We start from the raw sequence: 11,266 nt of genomic DNA, 5'->3' as shown, positions 1-11,266 counted from the left end.
TGTCACCCAATTTCAGTACACCAAGAAAGCATGGCCAACTAACTAGAAAAAGTGCAGATAAGACAACAAAGGGTACTCATGCCCTTACAAAAACCTAGTGGGGCTATATCTAGATCAGTTTTAGTAATTATGTAGGATGAGTTATCTGAATAAGTAATGGTGGGATCTATTACCCATCCTAGTAAGTAAGTAAGTAAGTAAGCAAGCAAGCAATTTTTTATTAATACCCTGCCCTCCCCAGCCAAGACTGGGCTCAGGGTGGCTGGCATCAAATATCAAATACATTAAAACACAATCAACACAATCAAACAATTGATTCAAATACAGCTTAAAAATTAGAATCAGGATAAAATCCTACATTGATCGGGAGATCTAAACATGGGATAAAGGTGGACTGTGGGCACATGAAACTTCCCTTCTGTGAACTTCCTTAAATTAATTAATTTTGGGATTAACTAATATTACAACAGGAAAATTCTGGGTGGTGTTTGGGTGCTGTTCTGTCTTGTTATCAGAGACCAGAAACTCTGGATTCTTTGTTAGGCTGGAGTTCAGGACCTTGGATAGCTCAAGCAGGCTATTAGCTCCAAGGAAGATAGAGGCCCTTTATGCCTTTTGGACTGGACTACCTCTTTCAGGCTCCACCCTTTGCTGAAGAGTAGGGTGCCTTAAAGGGGTAACCCTCAGGTCTGGAACTTCACACTCATGCCTTATGTGCTGCTTTCACTGCAAGCAGAGGGGCAGGTAAGGCCTCCCTTTCTCAGCAATCTGGCTCGAGGTGCTATCACTCTGAGGGTTCCAGTTTGAAGCAGCTCTAGCTAAAAGGACTTGTGGCTGATAGACTCTAGCTTAGGCTGAGTGTTGGGGCCAGCATTTCTAAGGTTGTACCACTGATCTCTTGCAATCTAGCCAGAACCTCCTATTCACCTTCGAACTTTTTTCAGATTGTATTGATCTGCAAAACCATTTATAACTGATTTCCAGGTCCCATCATGAATGGTCTAGATTTTACAGTCAGGAAACTTTCAACTACAGTTAATGTACCTTTCAAAGAGTTTCTGGTGTACAGTACTCCCATATCTGCTGGGATAGAGTCAAAGCCACAGCTTCCAATAATATATAATATATATAATATATACTCCTTTTTCTGCAGCAATTTTTTCTGGCTGCAATTCAGGATCAGGATCACAGCAGGTGTTTATGAAAGTATTGAAAATAACCAACCATTTTAGAAAGATTTTGGAATTTTATTTTTGAATCAATAGTGGTTTAGGGGGAATGCTATCTGAGCACCCATATTTACAGCTCCTTTTCCTAGTGACTATCTTTCTCAGTCAATGGCTGTCTTTACACTGAATGAAAACCAGAACAATGGTGGTTCTCTTCCTGCTCCAGGAAGCTAGTTGCCCAATGCCCTCTCTGGCATTGTGGAGCCTGTACTAGACTTTGGTAAATCAGTGAACTTAGGGCGATGAGAAAGGCCATATGGTGCCTAGAGTGAAAAATGTGCTGTGAAGCTGACTGAGCATGAGTAAAACAACATAAGCTTGCTTCAGTGTGGTGGTGAGGGTGGTGAAGAGGGCCCACTTCTCCGCCTCTATCACACCCTCAAATAGTTGTCCTTTTTCAACAGTCTGAAGTCTGTTGAGATCTACTCCAGGGAATGGCATTTTAGATCATTTGGAAGCCCATTCTGAATTGTTTGCAAGGTATTTCAAGGATAAAGTTGCTCACCTCTGTAGCAGTCTTGATGCCACAGCCACATTCACTGTAGTCACCAGTGAGGTGTCAGCTACAACTTCCAATGTAACTCCTTGGGATCAGTTTTAGTCGATTTGGAGCTGTAGAACCTTTGGTGCTGTTTCCCCACCTTCAGCTGGAGGTCACTAGGGTGGTCATGCCCCAGGACATGGATCTTGTGCTGATACATTCAAAAAGCCCAGAAACAATTCATGGTATCACATTTCTTGAGGTTGAGAACTGTAAAGAAGAAGGCCGGTCTTTGCTTTTCCTAACATTCCTAGATTAATAATTACAAGTTTAAACCTAATGATTTGTGCCTGGCACCTTTATCTTTTCCCTTTCAGGATTGGGAAACAAATGAATTTTGTCATACAACAAGCTGCCATTTCAAAATAAAAACTAGCAGTGCAGAGCTACTGCAACACCAAATGAATGGACCTTTGAGCTGCAGCTGAATTTACAGGAGGCAAAAAACATTGGTTTTGTCCAAGGAATAACGTGACAAAACGTAAGCAACCAGAGAGGATATTCTAGCTTATGCTATGGGGAATTGGAAGTCCATTTTATGTAGCTTGTAAATGTTTCGATTATTTAGAAATTCTAAGAACACTTTCCCATGCCTAGCACAAGCAGAAGAACTCTTTGCCTGGGATATTTATTTATTTATTATCCCTGGGAATCTTATGAAAGAGTTGCCCAGTTCTCCGCAGGTTGGATTTATACATCATGTTAGGGTTTGGGTGTTTTTCTTGGCTTTGGTTTGCTTTGGCTCAGTAGCAGTGTGCAAAACACAGCAATTATTTTTATCCCTTATAATTTCATTTAGAGTTGTTAATTTAATGTCAACAAACTTTTTTTAAAAAGTTGTGAAAAGCCAACTTTCATATATTTGGATATTATGAATTAGATTGCTAAATCCGATCTTTATTATAAAAGGAAATTTTCATAGCTGTATTTGCAAAAGAATGAGGTTGTTAGTTAAACTGTAGTCCATGGAGTCCTAGTATGTCAAGTTGAGAGCTCTGTGTTTTTAAACTGCTGGATTATTTTTCCAAATCTGTTGTTCATTTTTTGCATATCGGATTTCCATATTGCCCTTGAGATGCTGAGAAACTCTTCCCCTCTATTTTTGGATAATGTATTATCATCAACTATTGTTGGAAACGTTTGTGCTCAAAAATCAGTTTCTGTTCAGGGCTTTGCTGAACGATGACTGCCATATATCAGAAAATAATATGTTACTAAATACAGAAAGACCACAAAAAAAATCACTTGACACAAGCTGAGAATTAATCAACGTGTAAAGGAAAATTGTAGTGTTTATCCTGAATTTCCCCTCTTTATGTCAGTAAAATCCACATTCTAAAACTTCTAGACAAGGAGCTTTACCTCAGAGATTCACAGAATTTGTCATGGTGGGCATTTGAAGTGTGTTTGCATGTATTTAACATTTGCATGCATTTTATTTGTGGGGGCTCAGTAAAGCAAAATAAAGACACACTCAGAGAAATAGAAAGATGGGGAGAGAGAACAACAGCCATATGCAATTGAATGCTTTATTTTTCAAGCTGACCACATTTTCTGCAAATGGCCCTGAGCCCTGAGATTTATTCATGTTTTAAGAAAGCATTTATGACCTATGGGCTATTGGCACTCAGAAGCAGTATGTGCGGGAAGGAAGGTATTTAACCTTTTTCATGTCTGTATCTTTGCCACTCCAAATTACCAGTTCCCAGTTCCTTGGCCCCTTGAGATGGTGGGATCAAGAGAAGATGCTTTGAGCACCAAAAAGGTTGAGCAGTTCCTCTCTCACCGTGGCTTCTCTGCTCTGAATTCTCCTTCCTGAAGCTGCTTTCTTTCCTTCCTTCTTTCTTTTCTGTCTCTAGTATAACACAATGTGTAGTGAACCAGTTCCCCAGAGGAGAAATCCTTGAAACAACCATATGACGGTTGTGTCAAAGGAAGCCATGTGAGCCATTTCATCCAATCTTCTCATTGCAAGAAATCCAGAGCTAGAGCATCCTTAGTGGCTAAATATATCTAGTTCCTTGAACTTTTCCTTATAGCACCTGCCTTTCATACTGGCAGCTATCCACATTGCCCTCTTCTGAACCTGCTCCCATTTGTCTGTGGTGCTCAGAACTAGAAATTATCCTTCTCATGACTTGGTAACTATGGTTATTTTAATGCAGCCTAAAATCACATTCACCTTTTTTGCAGCTGCAGTGCACTGCGGACATGTCCAGCCAGATTGGGTACCTTTAGAATGCGATTAGGATGAGGATCTGTGCCCTTCTGATAAGAATGAAGTAAATAACCAAAATCTCCATGATGCTGAATGGTTTCGCCTTTCCTCCTCAAAACAAGAATCCTGCTTAAGTGCAGCCAAAATCCATACATAGCACAGCCTCCAGGATTAGCTTTTGGGGAAAGCAGAAAACCACTTTGGGCCTCTCCTCAAGTGAAGTCTGGGGACCACAGCACACAGCTACAATCCCCACAGAAGGCACATGAGTTACACTGCCAGTCATGTGCAGGCAATAGACCAGCAATTCATCTCCAGGCCAAAAACATAGGCACAGACATGGTATGAAGAAAAGTCAGCTAGAGTTTGACAGGAGTGCAACCTGCTTACAGCTTCTTGATTGTCACTCACAAGTTTTGCTAACTTAAATTAGTTGGGTTTTAACGGAATATGCAAAACGGGTGCAGTTTGTGGAGCACATCATCCTGGTGTTGTTTACGTTCCCTTCCAGCACTTGAAGAACAAGTGGTTCTGAGTTATAAACACTGACCAATTTGCACAAGGAATCTGACTGAGACCATAAACATGAATTGTAAGCACAGTCGTGCAGCAGGTGTTTAATAGGGTTACTTGCAGGTAAATATGCATAGGATTGTAGTTCTAGTGTGCTACACAGAAACACATTATTTCCACACTCCTTGGAAAAACGACTTTGCAGAGCAGAAGCTACAGTTGTGAATATAGGCTTGTATTTGTCTTTCAGCCTACTTAATCACCAGTGGAAAGGCTTTCTTTGGTAAATAGTATCTCATGCACACTGAATACTAACCAGGGTGATAGTAAACCAATGGCTGTGTAAACTTGCCAATATAGTAAATACTATTTATCAGTTCCAGGCAGGGCAAATTACTCTGACTCCACCTGCTTTGTTTGCAGAGAATCCCTGGGTGAGAAGAAGACTCTGATGAGCAAAGATTACCAGGAGTAATAATCACCCCTCCAGCCTTATGATTCTTTATCACACGAAGGGAAGCCAAAGAAGGGTAGTAAATGAACACAATTACATACTGCTAGACCACTGAAGCTGATTTATTAAGATAGTTTATAAAGTTTCAAGCCAATGCAGTGGGCAAGTCATCTGGAGCTTTCTTCCACTGGCCAAGTGAAGACAAGCACTAGAGATATTTGGTGACTCTCTTCTGGTACCCCCACCACCCTGAGGTGGCTGTGGCCAGGACTCCCGAGAAGGCAGCCCAGATTCTCATGGTGTATGAAGCTTAATATGACCCACTGGCATCTGGCCAGCAGGGCCAGGAATGGGTCTCCTGAGGTCCCTCTGGTCACTGAGAAGGATCCACCACCACACCAGGGCCAGGTTTTGCATGCCATTGAGGCCCAGGAGCACATCACTGAGGATTCATTTAGGCACTGGGGGCATATGCACAGCAGCCAGGAATGATTCTCAATATTTAGCAAGCATTTAAATAACACTCCCTTCAAAGAAGCCCAGCAAAACTAAAAATTAACCGTTACTGTGAAGCCTGAAAATATAACACATTGCCATACTCTTGTTCACGTAAGGGGGGGGGACCTAAATTATGTAAATAAGGACACATAAATATAAAAGTGTTTGGTCTTTTAAAGAAACAAGCAAACATTCTGGAGGATTGTGCCCTATAGCATTTTCCATTCTGGGAGGGTATGATGGTGTCTGGCTTGTATTAGATTAGGCTTTTGAATGCACTGTCCATGTCACTGATCTGTAGATCTCAGAAAATAAAATGTCTTTGTTAAATAAATGTAATTTGAGTTAGCCACTTCATTTTCCTTTCAGGCTATTCAGCTGGGATGCTCATCTGTCTTGCATGGGCAATTGATTCTTCAAAAATAAATACTTCTTTCTACTGAAACCTGATTATTAACCCATCTCAGGATGTATCTTATCCAGGAGCTTTGTTTAAAAGAACAACCACTGTGCGGTACATTTTATTTTCCATTAATTGATCTGTGGTGCCTGCTATTTTAACATGCTTTCAACATGATTTCTGCCATTAGAGGCAATAATCATGTCAAAAGTCATTAGAAATCATTACATTTCACCTAACAAATTGATTTGTTTCCATATCAACAAGCTGTCATTGGTTTTAGCTATAAAAATCTCCACTACTGCAGCATCCAAACACGGCGCTAAATTCAGGGGAAGTTTCCACTTGTTTCAAAAGCCAGGCAAAATCCCAGAAACCGGGTTTTCTCCTAAACAAGATATTGCTGTTGCCACCCATTCTCCTGAATCACCACCCTCCATTTGGTTACATATTTATTTTTGGCAATTATATACCACACAGTTACCCGTGTCCTTTAGGCAATTGACAATAACTAAAATACTTTTTTATTTATTAAATTTTGTACTACCTCTCCCCAGGCATTGGGTAGTGTAGAGGTTTTTAATTCACCTACCTGAGATCTTTCAGCTGGAGGTAAAACAGAGAGAATGAGACCTGAATGTAAAGGATGTGCACTAGCACAGCAGAGTGTGGTCCAAAGGCATGTGAGCCCACCACTTATCTGAAGCCAAGGAAGTCTAGATGTTGTTAATGGCTGGATGGGTGACCGCCTGGGGATTGTATGTGCATCACCTTGGATTCCATGACAAATGAAAAGCAAGATATCAAAGTGAGCAAATAAATAGGAGCCCTAGCTCAAGATCATCAGTGTGATGCTTTCTTTGCAAGTGGTGCTCTTCTGGTTAACAAAAACCATGCGCCTTAAAGCAAAATAGGGAATTGCTTATTAAAAAGGGAACCAGGGAGTGGTTTTTTGGTCGAGGATCTTCCATGTGCACCCAAGACAATTTCTGACTAACCTTGGAGGTTCTCTGCCGCTTTCTGTCCACAAAACCATTGCTTCCTTCCAGGCAAATCTGTGGGACCATCTGAGCTACAAAAAGTAACCTTTAGCCAGCTTCCCACACACACCTTAGACTGAAAGGGCAACCTAGAGATGGCAAGCAGCAACGATGAGAGATTCAGTCATGCACAAACATCAGCAACACAGAATACAGCTGAAAAGCTGGGTGGCGAACTTGTTATGCCAAGGATGAGAGTCTAGTTTGCAATTAATAAGGCAGACAAATGTGGCATTCTCCCTTTATTACAAGCCACAGTTAGCAGCCTTTTGGGGGTGTTAGGTATTCCCTTTGCTTCAGGACACTTTCCCTCAAGTAACGTATCCTTGTACTATTATCTAGCGGTTACAGCAAAGTGCTGTGAGCATCACAGCTCCTGCACTTTCCCACTGGCCGTTCCACCAACATGAGCCACAGTTGATCACTAACTTTTTATCACTATTGGCCCATCCAGGAAATTAAGATATCGGCTTCAAGAGCAGAGCCACCTTACACTCACTATTCCTTAAAACTATGTGAACGTCTTCATAGGACAGACGGCTACAGTAGGTCTTTAGCCGTAAGTGTGCTGCTCACAGCTGAAGGAAAGATAAAGGGGTGTGTGAAATCTGTTTGCATTAGTCTCATGTTATCCAGACCTGATGCTCATAAAGCTGTTTAAACAGAATCTCAGCAGCGTGAGCCGAGAATACAGCCGTGCGATTCTTCCGTGCCTCTTGGAACAGGAACATTAACCCAGTGAGTGCTCCACTCAACTAGGTCGCCTCTGCCTTCCCAACAACAGTCATGCCCTACCTCACAGTGTGCAACCGGCAGCTCAGCTGGACTCTGCCCCTGGTGCTGGGGTACCTCTTCTACCTCCTCCTGGGGGCCTTGGTGTTTCAGCTGCTGGAAAAGCAGGCAGAAGCCAAGACTCGGGACCAGTTCCAAATGGAGAAACTCAAGTTCCTGCAGAACTACACCTGCTTGGATCGACAAGCCCTGGAGCAGTTTGTGCAGGTAAGGAGAGCAATCCCAAGGAACCCAACTTTATGGTCATCTTTGCATCATGTAACTTTCATGGTGGGGTGGGTGGCTGGTGTGCAGGAAATCCTGGCATAGGATTAGAAGTTGGGATTTGGGTCTTCCACAACTTTTGATACTATGGTTCCAGAGAGGATCTGTGCCCATAGGAATTGAAAATGAACAACAAAAGCCAGCAGAGAATGCCCAGAAAAGATAATGTGATTAGGAGAAATCAGTGCTGTGGAAACACCCATGTATGCAGCAGCCATTTTGATTTTCTTGAATTTTCTCTCTGATCCCTAACCCCTTTTCAAAATTTAGCAAAGCAGCTAATATTGAGTTTGAAATTATACTACTGTTCCAGTTTCCCCTTTTCATCCCATGAATAAGGTTTTACAGTGGAGTATATGTGTGTTTTAATATGACCAAAGGCTTCCTTTCACAATCTGTTTTAATGATTTTTTAAAATGCACGTGTTTCTGGTTTCCTGCATGTCTTCCCTTCAAGGCTGCACCTTCAGTGGGTGAATATTGTTGTTTCTTAACTTTCCAGTAGTTTTTGAATAGGGAATGTTATTCTTTCCTCTTTCCCACTCCCCCTGCCCCACCCAGAGTGGACTGCTCTGTGGAGTGTGGCTGTGTGGCCACAAGTGTGATGTCCCTCCCTCTGAAACTTTCTGTAGACATGGAACTTGTAAACAGACCCAAATGTACATAAATGTGTACCCAAATAGGTTCTGCATTCATCATCTGAATTATTTGTTGCTGTTGCTATTACTATTGCTTATATTGTTGCTTTTTGCCACAAACACTTGAGCAACTATATCCCCAAATCATTTGCCCATTTCTGTTCATGGAAGAAGATTTAATGAGAAATGCATTTCCTTTGTTAAGATAAAACTAAGGATGTTAAATATATGGAGTTGAGGAAACCATGCAGTGCACATCCACTGACACCTGGCTTTCCAGTTCATTACTGATAGATATTGAATGAGTTATCAAAACCAGGCAGAATAGTTCTCTAGATTTAAAGGGCTGCATATGAAATAGTAAATGTAGATACAGTTGCTAAGGAATAATGGGAAATTTAATCCTTTGTTTAATTTAAAAATCTCAATTCTGCCATGAATTTTGAGATCCTGTTTCTGAGAAAACAAGCTTTTATTTCACCACTCGAAATGTTTAAATGAGTTTTCTATCATTTAGCTGTGCTCCCATTTGAAACCAGTGGTTTTGCATTGGGCATAATAATGGTTATGAAGAGTCACAGTTTACATGCATGCCTGCAATTCTCACATGAAATCCTGACACTGAGTTTCAGGGCTCTTGTGTCACTGAAACCTGGATGCACTCCAGAGTTTGGTAGGACTAGATAAATTGGGGAGGGGGGCTGAGCTAAAGGGATGAAAGTTATGCCAGAGGATGCTGAGCCGAGCTCCTTGGTTGTAGAACGAGAAGTGGAGGTTTTCTGGATAATAAGGGAGGACTGGGAATTGGGGCTTTGGGGAAATTTCTAGGTAGAAAAAACCAGAAGAAAAGTGAGAGACTTTGGGGCAATAGCTGAGAGTAGTGAAAATAGGGGAATCTGAGATTCTGGGGTGACATAACTAAGGAGGAAGAAATAGCACAGCAAGGAGGAAAAAGAGAGCAGTTCTCCCCAAGAAAGGGGGCTTCAAAGCTGAAGGTAGAAGGAGAGGGGGCTTTGGCCAGCTGATGGGCTTGAGAAGAGAGAGCTGAATGCCTTATTCTTATTCTGTGAGTCGGGGGTCCATAGGGGTTGATGGAGGTCTCTTCAGTGCAGGAGTGAAAGAAAGCCTAAGATAGAAAATGAGTTGGGAAGGGGTCCACAAGAAATGTTCTTGTACAGAGACAGACAAATCCTCTTGATCAGCCAGAGATTCCTATCCACTATTATGAACAGCATTCCCTCTTAGGCTTGAGCTGGGCTTCAGAAATTAACATAGAAACAAAGACTGTAAATCCTGCCTTCCTGACAGTGAATAGGTTTAAGAAGCTTTTGAATGGTGCCAGCTGGGAAGAGTTTGTCTAAAGAATTGCAAAATGCCTTCTGGAAAAATATTATTCTGCTGTCTATATGAAATGAGGAAAAGGAGTAACATATGTTCTGGGCTCTGCTGGCAAGATCCTCAGGCTATCAAAACTTATTGATTAGTAATTGTGTGGGGGAGCAGGTGGGTGGCTAGTGGGAATGACACGTAGGGGACACTATCTTGGTTATATACTTCCAGGAAGAGTCTGATGTCCTTTTACTTTTAAATTTACACATTTCTGACAGCAAGAGCTTAGACTACTTCAGAGGGTGATGGATTCCCATTGATTGGGTTTTGTTAAACAGAGGTTGGCTGGTCATCTGTCAGAGCTTCTTTAGCTGTTATTACAGCATTGCAAGGGGTTGGACAGTTCTATGATTCTATGAAATGTATTTAATGTTGTCACCCACCCTGGAACCTTGGGGTGAAGGGCAGGTAATAAATATTTACCAGATCCTCTTTGCAACTCAGCTGCTTGGACATGTGAGCCTGGCTTTCTGTAATGCCATAATTAACACTTCCATCTGAGTTGCAGGCTATCACAGCAAAGCTGGATATGCTTAGGGGTGCTTCACAACATACACAAATTGCTATTTTGTTTTAACATTTTCTCTGGCACAATGTTTTAAACAGAAGACCCCTGCACATTGCTGTCCAAAGGCAAACAATGCAAGTCATTTAGGGAACGAGGAGCTGAGCATTTTCTCCTCTGTTATATAAGCAGAAGTTCAGAAAAGCCAGGGCATGTGCATAAGTGCTTTCATTAAAAGGAAACTTTTTTGACGTAGGTATGCCACAAGGATTACAGCAGTGGTTGCTATACAAACAAAACCACTAGAGGGCACCAACATTTCAGCTACAACACAACAGCTTTTAAATATCTCTCGTCAAAATAAATCATTCACGACCTTATTCAGTAAATAGGAATCCTTATCACCACCCTTGGCTTCATACTATTGTAATCTTAGCACACTCTTTTGATGTGAGGCTTCATGCTAAACCATCACTCAGCATCCTTGAGCCTACAAGGATGAACTTCTCAGCATCTGTATCTATCTGTTGGGTTTCTCTGCTGATGCTTTTCTGATTTCTGTGGCACATGAAGCGGGTTCATAAGGTTAGGCATTTTCTTGGGCCACAGCCAATGGCAGATTTGGCTCACCCCAAACACAGCATTGGAGTGTTTAATCACAAATAGTAGCGTACATGGGCATAGCCAAAGGGGAGCAGGGGGGCAGCTGCTTTTGTAGCAGGGCTGAAAAGGACAACGGTCAATGAGCCAAAGTAAGCAGCACTTCTTGATACACCAACATACTCA

The 11,266-nt window shown here is 41.7% G+C and overlaps 2 protein-coding genes across 6 annotated transcripts in view; both read left to right on the top strand.

Moving 5' to 3' along the window:
* KIF6 (kinesin family member 6) overlaps positions 1-5,787 on the top strand; it is a 148,864-nt gene extending 143,077 nt beyond the window's left edge. The window contains exons 22-23 of one of the 5 annotated variants that reach the window (XR_014562509.1): positions 2,088-2,251; positions 4,925-5,787. Coding sequence is in view for 1 of the 5 variants with exons in the window: in XM_083732325.1 (XP_083588451.1) it covers positions 2,088-2,104 (17 nt within the window). In the remaining 4 variants the exon portion in view is untranslated. Of the gene's footprint in view, positions 1-2,087 lie in introns of all 5 variants that reach the window. The other 4 variants (XR_014562510.1, XR_014562511.1, XR_014562512.1 and 1 more) reach the window with 4 other exon arrangements.
* Positions 5,788-7,558: 1,771 nt separating this feature from the next.
* Positions 7,559-11,266, top strand: part of LOC310841189 (uncharacterized protein) — a 46,644-nt gene continuing 42,936 nt past the window's right edge. Inside the window, exon 1 of the mRNA XM_083731774.1 lies at positions 7,559-7,892. Within this exon, the coding sequence (XP_083587900.1) occupies positions 7,680-7,892 (213 nt within the window). The 5' untranslated portion in view covers positions 7,559-7,679. The remainder of the gene's footprint in view (positions 7,893-11,266) is intronic.

Source organism: Podarcis gaigeae (genome assembly GCF_964106915.1).
Source record: "Podarcis gaigeae genome assembly, chromosome: 3".
Taxonomy (NCBI): domain Eukaryota; kingdom Metazoa; phylum Chordata; class Lepidosauria; order Squamata; family Lacertidae; genus Podarcis; species Podarcis gaigeae.
Note: the sequence above shows the minus strand (reverse complement) of the source record. Positions and strands in the feature narration are given on the sequence as shown.